We start from the raw sequence: 13,285 nt of genomic DNA on the forward strand, positions 1-13,285 counted from the left end.
ATTTACTTAAATTTGTTATTTTGATCAAAAATGAGGACATTTCTTATTTATTTTGGACACTTTTTTAATCATGTGTTTCACTGTGACTGTGAATAGAATCATAATATATTTCAAATAATAATAAGAAATCCAAATAAATAAACAGTTGTGGTAAGTCATGAATTATCTTTCCTATACATTTTGGTTTCATGAATCATATTTAACAAAAAGCAGTATTTTGTAAAAGAACATTTTATATTCACAAATTTTACATTTTTCAAAGTTTTTCTCATTGTGGAAAAATGGTTTGTTAATGCAATCATTTAACATCATCTCACCAGTAAACATTTGACATTTTAACATTTACAAAAGCAGATTAAATACAGAAGCATTTCACTTTATACATTTGACATTTTATATTTTTAGCCCTGAGGAAAAAAGTTAAATAAAATGACAAGTAGAGGAAAGATTAATCCCACGCTGACGAGAACAAATCATAAGAATCAGTTGGAGAGACGGTGGGGATGATTTTCTATCCCAGAACGTAAATGTTCATTGGATGCAGTTTGTTAAATCAAAGTATTTTAGGTGTTCGTGTCACATCAGAGAATCTGTTTTTAAGCTGTAAAACATTAACATGAGACCTTTGTCCTCTAAAAACAGCTCACTCTTTATCTCTTCAGCCATGTTTGATCTGGAGCTCAGTTGAGGGTGAACTGACCACAGATCTGTTTGTTTGTTTGTTTGTTTGTTTGCAGTTTGTTCCAGGCTGAAGCAGCAGAATCAAGATGGCCGACAGCCGTCCGATCTCAGCCGGACGCACAGGAAGCAACTGTGTGGAGCGACGGCAGCCGGTGCTCTGTGCTCAGACGACGACTGGGTGAGCAACGTCCAAAACACGGAGGTTCATGGAAGATGATTGTGATACACACAGTCACTCAGTTATTACTTTTCAGGGATATTTTCAAGCTACAAGTATTTAGTTTCTTAAATTGATTAAGTGAAAACATACGGTAATACTACGGTAATACCACAGTACTGAAGAACTACAGTAATACTACTGGAAACTAGAGTAATACTACAATAATACTTATGAAGAATCACAGTAATACTACTGAAGAACTAGATTAATACTACAGTAATACTACTGAAGGACCAGTAGTATTACTGTAGTATTACACTAAAAACCAGGGTAATACTACAATAATACTTATGAAGAATCACAGTAATACTACAGTAATACTACTGAATAACTATAGTAATACTAAAGCAATACTACTGAAGGACCACAGTAAAACTACAATAATACTTCTGAAGGAATATTGGAATTCTACTGAAGATTCACATGAATACTGTAGTAGTACAACTGAAAAAATACAGTAATACTTGTTAGCCATATAAACTTAAAGATGATAGTATGTCAGTGTTGGTTTAGCATCTTGTGCTACCCTTTAGTTTATTTTGGCCCTTCTGAGCATTAGAATGGTGAAAACCACTGATAACGCCCATTCAGTTGGATGATAGAATCCAAAATGGCCGCCACCACACCCTCGTTAACCCTTGTCTTCCTTTTCTGACAGGTTTCTAAATGCCCCTCTGGCTGCAGAATCCAGGGTTTGATCTCGCAGACGGAGAGCAAGCTGGAGAAGAAACTGTGGAAGGTTTGTAAGAAGGCAAAGACGTACGAAGACGCGTCTGAGAAGTCCATGACGGCGATGACGCGCATCTACAGCTACAACCGGAGGGTCATCGTCAACAGATACAGTGAGGCTGAAAGGTTTTGGTCCTCTGGAAGACGGGGTGACTTAAGTAACGCAGGCTGATTAACACAGTTCTCGTCTCCAGTGTCCAAGCTGAACTTTGTGGAACACGCCGAAGGATTGGAGAGGAACCTCACGTCGCTACGGAAACGGTCATCCCGGCTGACGCTGCAACTCGAGGAGCTGCTCGGCAACGTCCAGAAACAAATGGAGGACTTGTACCGGACAGAGGTGAGACCAGACGAGAGGTCGGACGGCCCTCAGCTCTACGGAGCGTTTTAGCACCTTTCATAGGGGAGCTTTTAGTAGCTAAAGAGAAAGCTATTTCCCTCAGGAGGAGGTGGAGACCAAAAACAGAGCTAAAAGAGAGAGAATATTGGACGAGCATTCATCAGGTCACAAAAACACAAAGACTGCTGCTGGATGTGGAGATAAACAAGTGTTTGATAATATGCAGTGAAAGAACTACAGTAATACTCCTGACATACTACAGTAGTAGACCACATGACACTAATACACTAATACACTGTGCAATACAATAGGTATAATAGTTTCTGTCTGTATATATAATATTTCAGTTACTGTGGATTATCTACTGTTCTTTACTGTTTTTACTGTCTTTTATTGCTCATCTGCTTATTTATAATACTTATTTTGATCTTGTTTTTATTTTTATTTTATTTACTATGTCTCTTGTTTTGCACTATCCTCTTTGCTGCTGTAATCCTGTAAATGTCCCCGCTGCGGGACTAATAAAGGATTATCTTATCTTATCTTAGTATTAAAGTATTACTTCTTAGCCATATAAACTCAAAGGTGGTAGTAAGTATGTATGTATAGTGTTTTTTTGTCTGTGTTGTGTTTACATCTTGTGCAAACCTCAAAAGAATCTGTTAACGCAGCTTTAGGAAGAATTACATAAAATCCAACCACAAGAAGTCCACCACATTGACTTCTATGGGAATAATATGAGTGTTGTTGTACGTCTCCAGGTGGACATTGACATGAAGTTGAGAGCCTGCTACGGGTCCTGCCGGTTGGTGTTGCCGTTCAGCGTCGATCATCTCAGCTATCAAACGCTCCGAACCGACATGGAGCAGGTGGAGGAGACTCTCATCGGGAGTAGGAAGTTGGCTCCGCCTCCCAATGACGTCCCACATGTGAAGCTGCAGCCTGTAGACGTGGGCCCGGCTCCGCCCGCCGAGTACAGGACCATCCCGACGGTCCGGAGAGAACTGCTGACCCAGTTTGAGGACATCGAACAGAACCGGGTCGTCGTGGAGGAGCTGAGGCAGGTTTGACGGCTCACGTGGAAGTCAGGGCCTGTTCCAATAAACACAGTTTATATTTCTGTTTATGTAGAGCATCACGCTCCCTTTAACGTGCACACTTTCTGTTACAGCTACAATGTCACAACCTTCTTATGTCTTTTCTTTTCTTATTTGTAAACAAAAGATTTACTTCAGAACAAAACATGTATTCCTGAAACATCTCAAACAGTATTTTCTCCCATTTTTAGATTAAATAATAACATATTTATTTATCTGGTTCTGCATGTTGTTGCACAAATATAGCAACTATATTTGCTATATCTTTATATATTACTTAATTTTAATTTCATAGTATACCATACCATAGCAGTATTATTATTACTTTTAATATACATTATACTTTAATAGATAATATGGAAAACATGGTATACTTTACTTTGTTGTATTATAAAAGTATTATTATCATTATTATTGTTAATATTATCATTCATATTACTTACACCGCTATAATACCTTACAGTGTCTCCTACACCACTATACTATGTAAATATGTATAATGTTAACCACATACTTTTCAATAATATATTTATTTTTTGCTGTATTAATACAGACAACACAGGTCATTACTTGATCACAGTAAAACCTATTCTGGTGTACACTGTTTACATTAATACTAGGTGTTTATACTGTACCTCTCATTTTATGTATCCTTAGTTGTGTTCTGATGTTTTATGTCCCGATTTCTTGTTTTTGTCTTCTGTGCTGCTGTAATGCTCCTCTGGGGATCAATAAAGGTTTAAATGCATCTTATCTAATCTTGTGTGATCTTATCTTACCTTTAATTACTTTCTCTTATCTTAAATGATCTTATCTTAAACTATCTGACCAAAATGGTTTTATCCTAAATTATCTTAATTTTGAATAACCTTATTTTCAATAATCTTATCTTATATTATCTGATCTCAAATGCTCTTATCCTAAATGTTATTAAATTACATTTTATTTTCTTATCTGTTCAATAACTAAACACAGTTTAATATTAATGCATAAAGAACACACTCCTCTTTTTTCTTTTCTTTTATTCATATCCACAGAAACATTTACTTTCAGAACACTGAACAGACATTTCTGTATCAAAGTCACTGCATGTTGTTTTTATTTTATTTGTTCACAGATCGGTTAATAAAAGACAGTTTAACACAAATCTGTCACCTTGTCTCACTCTTGTCCTATTTTGCTTGATTATTTTTCAATAGTTTCTTTGTTGTAAACAGTTTGATGAATGGAAATGATAGAAAAACAACTTCACCATTTTGACAATAAATGCACTGCAAATAGAGAAAACACAACCACATTCAGAAACACTAAATGTGTCTGTAGTTGAATTGTTGTGAAGTTGGTGAAGATGTTTTCTTAATTTGCAGTTTGTTGAGCTTTCATGGCCAACGTCTTTGATTTCTCTAATAAAACGTATGAATAGATCATTTCACTTGTATTGATCAGCTCTCATGTGCTGAGTTCTTACTTGTCTTGAAACCAAATTTGCTTCTTTGCATATTTCTCCATGATATGTTTATTTATGCTTTTATTTTGACAGGCAGGAGCAAGAAGGAGCTTCAGCAGGGACTTAAAACCGACTTGTGGTGAGAACATTTTCTTTGCTACGGTTCCTAAAGTGCAGTAAAAAAAACCCAAAGCCAGACAGAAAGTATGTTCCTCAATGTGTTTTATTGAGTAGCGGAGGACAGCTGAGGTCAGCTCGTCCTGGTTGGTCACACTGAAGACGACACACATTACAAGAGAGGTCACAACACATTCACTCACAACCAGCTTCTCTTCATCTGTAGACGTGACAAGTTTATCTGACTTTAAACTATTTCTCTTTTTTTTTTAAACTCCATGCTGCATCATTTGGTTAAAACAAATTTCATCTTCTTCAGTTCTTTTTCACTTAAGCAGCAGGCGCCCAGACTCCGTGTCAGTTGCGTGTAAATGTGCGTGTCCATCAACATAAAGGTTACAGCTAAACATAAAGGACACACTTGAATATTAGTCGAACGCTACAAAGAGCTTTGAAGCTTTTCTAGAGGTGCTGTTTGACACCCCATACTCAGTTGGGACACATCACGTTGGTGTTTTTTATTGTGGCGGTTTCCTGTATGTGTTATGTGTGTGCGCTCTCCGACATTATTTGCTGGAAGCAAAGTACGGCCGGATCTTCATGCTAATGGCTTTGAGCGAATACCAGCTCCCCTTCCAGTTCATCCACACGATGCCGTCGTCGGTGCCATGCTTGGCCATGTGGCTTGTGTAGGCTCCGCCCATATAGTATCGGCCGTTGGGATTGGCCGAGTGGCACCGGTTGTACCACCAGCCGCCGCCGTCCTCCCTGGCACACTGCTTAGAGTGATCCCCGGGGTTCCTGGTGAAGGGAAACAGGGTCAAAGAAAGGTGTTAGGATATACGGAAATACCCAAAGGGAAGACATTGATGCAGGACGTTATGTTGACTACTTTTTGCATGTTCCCAGCTAGCCAGCCTGTTATTGTTGAGAAAAAATCTATCTAATATACAACTTTACACAACTGTATATAACATCTTATGTTGAACCCCAATAACTTGTTTGATGAGATCATCTGTGGGAATGAGGGAGATAAGCGGTTCCCATAAACAGTGTTGGGAAATGAGATTAACATCTAAGACATTTAAGAAGGAGAACAAGATGCAAGTGAAAGAACAGATGTGCTTTGTCATGGTCCAATCGACAAGACGTGATTGGCTGAAAGTGATGTAAGGGGGGGCGAGACTAAGGGTATATAAGAGATCATGTACGGACTAACGTGACTAAACTCCAAGAACTGCGTCTCTTCATTGGTTTTCTGCCACAACGTTATCCGTTAGCAACAACTAGCTGTTCATTTCTTCAAACCCACTGAAGGACTTGTTGGTTAACTGAACTGTAAATGTTTCGGGTTTCGTCACGTGGCCTTCCTGGATTCCTGTGGACGTCACCAGAATCCGAGCGCTTACCAGTTGTCGTTGTCTCTGTCGTAGGTGCTGAACATCATGCTGTTGTGAATGGTCATCGTGCGGTTTTCACCGAACAGTTCTAAGGATCCCTCCAGGAAACCGTTGCCAGCGTTACCGGAGTAACCGTCGACCGCCATCACGTAGTTGGACGTCTCTGACTGGATGGTGAACTGTTGATACTGGGCATGGACCTACATGAAAGGTTGAGGAGATGTAATTAAATTACAAAAAGAATTGCTCGACAACAACTCCTTTATGACTTTCTTCAACATAATATCTTATCTTATCTAATATATCTTTTATACCTTTTCTTTGACATACTACACTGAATTCTTCCGACTTTTTTCAACATACTATGACTTTATTTTTTACTTTTTCGACATGCTATACTATGACTATTTTTTTCTATATTTATCTTTATGTGGTTTTTGATTGAAGACATACCTCATGTATGTTATGTATTATGTGTATGTTTTCATGTTTGTAGGCTTTTAGTGCCACATATGATTTAAATTGATTGTTTATTTGTCGATGGTTTTGATTTGTGGATGTCATGTGATTGGGGCAATCGGATTGGTCTACCAATTTTACGAACCCCAAATGTTGTTTAAATGCATTCATCCTCACTTCCATGTAAAATAACCTGATGAAGGTCTCTGCACCGAAACGTCGTGACTAAAATACATTTATATGCAAGTGAAGAAGCCAGTGTGCGGGAGTTTTTGTTCTAGACATGCTATACTATGACTTTTTCTTTTGATTTTCGACATGCTATACTATGACTTTTTTTACATGCTTTTGACTTTTTTCTTTTGATTTTTCACATACTATACTATGACTTTTTTTCGACATACTATACTATGACTTTTCTTTTTCAACTTTTAGAACCAAATATATGAGAGATTTTTGAATTTTCGCTCAGAAGGAATTAAACCAAAAAGAAAAATATTTTCAAATAAACTTTCTGTTGATCAGCTTATAATTTCTGCTGTAAATAGACATGTTGGGGACTCACTTTGGCTCCTGTCCAGTCCTGCATCTCAATGAGAACCTCAGTGGGGCCCATCTTGGTCAATTGACTAATATGTTCATTGCCCATCCAGTGTTCACCTGTCACGGGACGGAGGAGAGATTTACTCCAGTTAACCAAAGATTTTAGGAATAATGCTGTATGTGAATATGCAGGTAACGGGCAAAATTAAGAATGAGTGACATGATTAGATCACAAAATGGTTTCCACAAATGGTGGAAGAAGAAGATATTTTCTTCTTAAGTAAATGTTTCTATAACACAGTGTAGAAATACTCTAAAATACTAGTTCAATTAAACAAACAAAATATGCAGAACGATCAATTTTAGATTCATGTATTTTATTATATTGAAATACAACTATTGATGCATAAAGGTGGTAAATGGTGGGCTTATATTTGACTATTTTTACTACTAGGCAGCTTATGAATTTTACAAAGGGATCAATTGAGTTTTATCTTTATCAATAATAATACTTACATTTATTTGGTGATTAGTAAAAGTACAATACAATAAACAAATAGAGTGAAGTAGTAGTACAAAGTACTCAAGTAAAGTACAAGTACCTCAATATTCAAGTGCAGCTATTAAGTAAATTTACTTTGTTACTTCCCGATAATGGTTTCATAGATTAAAAGTCTTACCTGAAGCCTCACAGTGACCCTTGCCGACATCGAAAGCGATGTTGCCGAAACCGCGGCGATATTCGTCCCAGCGTCGGCCGAAGTCGACACTGCCATCCATCCTGTTCTGGATCATAACCCATCCTGGGAAGAAGAAAAAGGAAGCTCTCTTTTAAACACAGATGCTCCAACCAAAGGCCCAAATATCCAAAGTATTGACAAACTAATATATAATGAAAGTTTAGGGGGCTGAGTTATACTCTCACCTCCGTTCTGGGTGGTCTGATCACAGTAGACCTTATATGGAGGGTAGAAGGTGTCCGGCTGGATAAGGTACATCCCGGAGTCTTTTCCTCCACGACGGTAGATGTCCTCACACTCCTTACCTGAATTGAACAGAAGAACGGTTGAATAAAGTCTCCCTTTAGCGTTCAAACAAAAACAAGACTTGCTTTGGCTCCTAAAGATGGCTTTATAAGATGGTTTCAATGCTCACTTGTCCGTCCAATAAAAAAGGGCCAAAAATGGTCCAAGTCAAGGTAACTACCCACTACACCTGCATCTAATTTGGTATAGATATTCATGAATTCTTGAAACTAGAGATTGAGACCATAAACTCATGTTTACAATGTTTACTGAGGGAATAAATCAAGAGAGAAGTAGAGTCATTTTCTCATAGACTTCTATACAACCAGAGGAGTCGCCCCCTGGTGGACATTAGTAAAAGCTTCAGTTTTCAGACTCAGAGGTTGCCACTTACGTATATTGAACATTGCGACCTGTAGGGGGCACCACACTTACCAGACACCACGGGTATGGGACATTTGGTCATGCACGGTTCCTTGCACTCCTCATTCTGGAGCTGGACGGCCTTCTCCAGCTTCTGGATCTTCAGCCTGATCTTGTCCAGGACCCCCTGCAGCCACACAGCACATTGGATACAGTACATAACTAGTGTTTGTAGTATTTAAGCTTGGATACACTAGATTAGTATATTGTATACATTTCTTTGTGTTTCGGTCTGTTTTGTAGTAGATTCAAGCTCGTCATCTATTTTGACGAAGATGATGCTTTACTTACAACTTAAAACAAGAAACATTTCTGAGAGAAAACATTAAAAAGAGGGTCGGCTCTTATTTACCTGGAGCACTCTGATGCTGGAGGGGAAGACGGTGTCCACCGTTTCCTTGATGTAGGCGTGTTGTTCCTCCACCCGGTCGCTGTACTGGACGACCACCCTGTTGTTGTCTGAGAGGACGGAGGGATGGATAGGAAACGACTTAGAGGAGGTCCACAAGGGAACAATTTAACATGTTTACAATGTACAAAACCACTGAAGTGCATTTTCTTTTTTTTTTCTTTTTTTAAATGTATGCCCATTGAAAGGTTTAATGAAAATATGAAATAGCCATCATCGTTATGGGTAAATTATTAGCTTTCTTTGTTTTCGGCTTGTGTCGTTTGAAATGATGTATATCTATGTTCGTTTTATTATTTTTATCTTATTATGTGGGAGTTTCAGGGAAAGACTGGACAAATGGAACAATGTTAAGAAAAATCGTTTTTTTCTTGTGCCTGTAAAAGACTATTTGTATTTTTTCTCTTCATGTATTTGATGTATTTGGCTGCTTACAATTCTTTCAAACAACACAATTTCACAAAATCACTACGATGAACTTTCTATGTAATGAGAATGTTTTCCCCAAATTTAAATATTTAAAAAAATAAAATTTGACCAATGTTTTTAAATTGGTTAATCATTCATGAGGTCCTTCTACTCTATTGAACTATTTTTCAATAACTGCATTACATTAATAAACTTTTAAGTGTAGTTCAGGGACCACAGGAAATTTTTAGAAAGGCTTTATTAATGTGCACTATCCCTACCAAATAAAATGAAAAAAATAAAACAGGTTAACAAAGTAGATGAAATACTTTGTTCGTCACTCGTCATTAATTTATTCATATAAAGGAACCTCAAAAAGAAACAAGTATCTGACAGATTTATCATGACAGTTTTACCCAAAGAAGAATAAAACGTTTGGAATAGCCTTTCTCATTTTATTGTTAACTAAATTACCCGGCTGACCTAGAATCAGACCTTCCACGTGGATCTATTCAGGCTTAATGAAGCCGAGCTCACCGTTGATGAGTCTCTGCCTCTCCCTCAGAGAGTTGGACAGGCCGTTGACGTAGTTGTAGATGGTGTTGGAGGACCGGGTCAATTCATTCACCTGAGGCTTGAGTTCATTAATGCTCTGTGAAAAAAAAAAGTATTCAACAGGAAGTCAATCCCAATGTGTTCTCAGACAGCAAAGGAATTCCATGCAACAAATCCATCCCTCCAAATCCTCTCATTGCTCAGATAAATAAAATATGTAATTCCGTTTTTTACCGTCCTGACGTTCCTCTCCTGCTTCACCAGCATGGTCTTCAGCTCGCAGCCACTTGGACACAAAACACCCTGATGGACGAGAGAATCTCTGGTTAGTCGTCTGTGATTCAGTGACTAAACGAAGGAAATCTGTTTATCCATAAACAGATTTATGGGTGAAAAATCAATTGGCAGATATCAGACCTGCTCCAGACAGGTGAATGCATATTAATACAAATGTATATATATTTTTAAATGCTCTGAAATTTGAATTTTGAAAACGAAGAATAAGAAAAGGTTACATATGTGAGGTGTGACGTGACGCAGTTACTGAGCTCAAACATGTCAAATCAGTAGTTGGGTTATTATGGGCTGGCGTCCTCCTACCATCTCCTCTGCGGCGTGAGTGCATCCTCCTTCATCCGGCTGCTTCACCTTCTCCTGCAACTGCTGTCCTCCGACCGGAGCTGGGGTGGGACGGCCGCGATACCTGGGACGGAAATCAAGAGACACCTCACCAACATGACCTCTGAGTGACCCCCAACAACTGCAATATCTGAACGCCTATTGGATGGATTGCCAACACCTAAATTGAGTATTAAATACCTGAAAAAGTGGCATTCCCATCAGAAATGGAATATAATATTCATAACGATGTTTTCATTGTATATAGCAATATAATTGCTTCTGAAATGAATCATAAAGTCACATTAAATGGAAATACTCGAGTACAATATTTGAGTAAATAAATGTAGTTACTGTATTTATCTGACATCTGTAGTTTCAATACTTCATATACTCATTTTATAGATTGAATCAAAATTTAAGTAAATTAAATAAATTCATAATAGCTCAACCATTAAAATAAAACAGTAATGCATCAGGAATAACAATCGATTAATACATTAAAATGAATATGTTTTTATTTCCGTCTCAGGTGTATGTGTTTGAATGTACCTGCCGCCGCTGCTGATAGGGGGCGGGGCATAGCGGTTACGGGTGTAGGTGTCTCCGCCCCGCGTTAGTGGGCGGTGACCACGAGCATCTACAGCCCCTGGTTGAGCCTGAGGGGAGACAAGAGGAGACAGGACGTGGTGAAGGAATGAAAAATATCAAAATGAATGTTATTCACCACACAGATAAAGTAGTGAGCATATTCTACTTACTGGTGACGACGGCTTGGTGTCCTGTCGAAGAAAAAAGGAAAATATCGTTACAGATAAATCCATTAAATTACTAAATAAGTGTCTTCAAGTGTAAAATGCCTATTGCAAAACATATAATACAACATATAATAGTCAAAGGTTTTTACAAAGAGAATACATTTTTTTGGGATATCTGTTTTTATACCTCCATAAATCAGAAAACAATCCATGTTTTTAGTAATAAATGTTGTATAAATCAGGCTATGAATGATATCTGAACAAACCCCTCTGTAGAAACCTTCAGAATATAGAGAGGAATGAAGCTGTAAAGTTTGGTGTATGTAAGAGCTACTGAAGTGGAGATTTATGGATCAGAGTCTGAGAAAAAACTCATTTAGAGAAAACGTCCTTTAAAGATATGTTTAGTTAAATTACATACATGTTGAAGACTCTACAGGTGAATAGGGTAAAAAAATAACTAATAGATATCAACATGAAACTTCACCAGTTGATTACTGATATTAAGGCAATTAGTTTTTATATTATAAGTTTTCTGAAATGTTATGTTTAAATATGCAAATGAGGCATTATGTAATGGTAACTTTTGGTGAATTTAGGAGAAATCTACAGACAAAGTAATAAATGTTTTCTTTCCACTAGTCTGAAAGAAACCATTTTTGCCTTAAAAATAATAGACAACTACTAAAAAAAAATATTATAATGATATATAAACAAGTGCTTTGGCCATTTTTTATTTTCTTTTATGTGTAGATGTTATTTTGTGATATTACCATAAGACAATAAATAGCTTCTTATTTATTAAAGATCCATAATTAATAACAAATAAAAATATGCTTAGATTGATTCAATTAAAAGTAAAAAAAATATTTAAAAATAACATTTAAATAATGTGAATGAAGTGAAGTGGTAGCTTTTAAAACTTTTGGATGGATTTTCACTCACCACACCATAGTCGTCATAATCCAGATTTGACTGAGCCCAGGACACGCACAGACACAAACACAAACACAGCAGCGTCCTCATCATCCTCTGTCGATAAAGTTTCTCCTCTCAGTCTTCAGCCTTCACTCCGTTCTCTGTCCCTAAAACCTGATCTGATCCCAGTATTTATCCGCGTATTGATCTGCTGAAAAACTGGTCAACAGCTGCTGGGACAGTTTACCCAGCCTGAGTCACTGCAGAGTCAACATGGAGTTAGAGGAGGAACAAAAGGGCAAAAGGACGGAAGAGTCTACTGATAAGATGGAATGTGTTGATGTGATGTGTGTCAACAACAACGCTATCATCCAATAATGATGTTTCACATCTCCAAAATGTTAAGAAAATAAGATAAAGGTTGCTTTAAAAGCTTTTACCTTGTGTTTTTTTTGACGTGTATCATTACCACAGTGTAGAAATACTCTTTTAAGAGTAAAAGTCCTGCATTTGAAATTGCACTTCAGTAAAAGTAGTATTAACAGCAGTAAAAGTAAAAGTACTCTATTTCCAGATTGTTAAATAAGATACATTTTTTATCTCTACACACAAAATAATATTTTTGTCCAATATTTGAACTATAAAAAATATTTTTCAGGTGATATCTTGGTTTTTTACACATTAATCGTTCTTATTTCATTAACTGGTTGCATATTGTGAATGTAAATAAAAGTAACAAGTAAAAATAGTAAATATTCCCTTTGAAAAGGTTGTAGAAGTAGAAGTAAAGTAGCAGAAATTGGATATTAAGTGAATTTAACTTGTTATAAAACAGTGCTAGATAGAGATATTAGAAATATGTTACTGTATATTTTGTTGGGGTATTTTGAGAGATTAAAACTATTTTGAAAGATTCAAATATATATATATATATATATATATATATATATTATATATTCTGATTTCTTTATAGTTTCTTACAGTTAGATATTAAATGTTTTTGTTTTTGAAGATGAAATATATTATAAGAAGTTTCTGAAGCAAAAATAAATAAAGATTAGATTTCCCGGCCGTGTAGGAGGAGCGCTTCATGTTGGGAAACACTGAGTTGACTGAGTCACTATGTGAACAAACGGAC

General features: G+C 36.9%; 2 protein-coding genes across 2 annotated transcripts; one reads left to right on the forward strand and one right to left on the reverse strand.

Annotated features, from left to right (window-relative positions):
• The first annotated feature begins 289 nt into the window (after window positions 1-289).
• On the forward strand, window positions 290-5,284 carry LOC129093198 (fibrinogen alpha chain). The gene is made up of 4 exons (XM_054601117.1): window positions 290-859; window positions 1,560-1,743; window positions 1,825-1,970; window positions 2,732-5,284. Exons 2-4 carry the CDS (start codon window positions 1,686-1,688, stop codon window positions 3,038-3,040), a joined length of 513 nt encoding a protein of 170 aa, XP_054457092.1. The 5' UTR covers window positions 290-859; window positions 1,560-1,685; the 3' UTR covers window positions 3,041-5,284.
• On the reverse strand, window positions 4,720-12,322 carry fgb (fibrinogen beta chain). The gene is made up of 13 exons (XM_054601116.1): window positions 12,175-12,322; window positions 11,233-11,253; window positions 11,024-11,130; window positions 10,454-10,556; window positions 10,088-10,156; window positions 9,836-9,950; window positions 8,834-8,940; window positions 8,494-8,608; window positions 7,959-8,078; window positions 7,714-7,836; window positions 7,056-7,150; window positions 6,041-6,231; window positions 4,720-5,432 (listed from the first exon to the last, which is right to left on the reverse strand). Exons 1-13 carry the CDS (start codon window positions 12,256-12,258, stop codon window positions 5,198-5,200), a joined length of 1,485 nt encoding a protein of 494 aa, XP_054457091.1. The 5' UTR covers window positions 12,259-12,322; the 3' UTR covers window positions 4,720-5,197.
• Window positions 12,323-13,285: the final 963 nt, after the last annotated feature.

Source organism: Anoplopoma fimbria, chromosome 7 (genome assembly GCF_027596085.1).
Source record: "Anoplopoma fimbria isolate UVic2021 breed Golden Eagle Sablefish chromosome 7, Afim_UVic_2022, whole genome shotgun sequence".
Lineage (NCBI taxonomy): Eukaryota > Metazoa > Chordata > Actinopteri > Perciformes > Anoplopomatidae > Anoplopoma > Anoplopoma fimbria.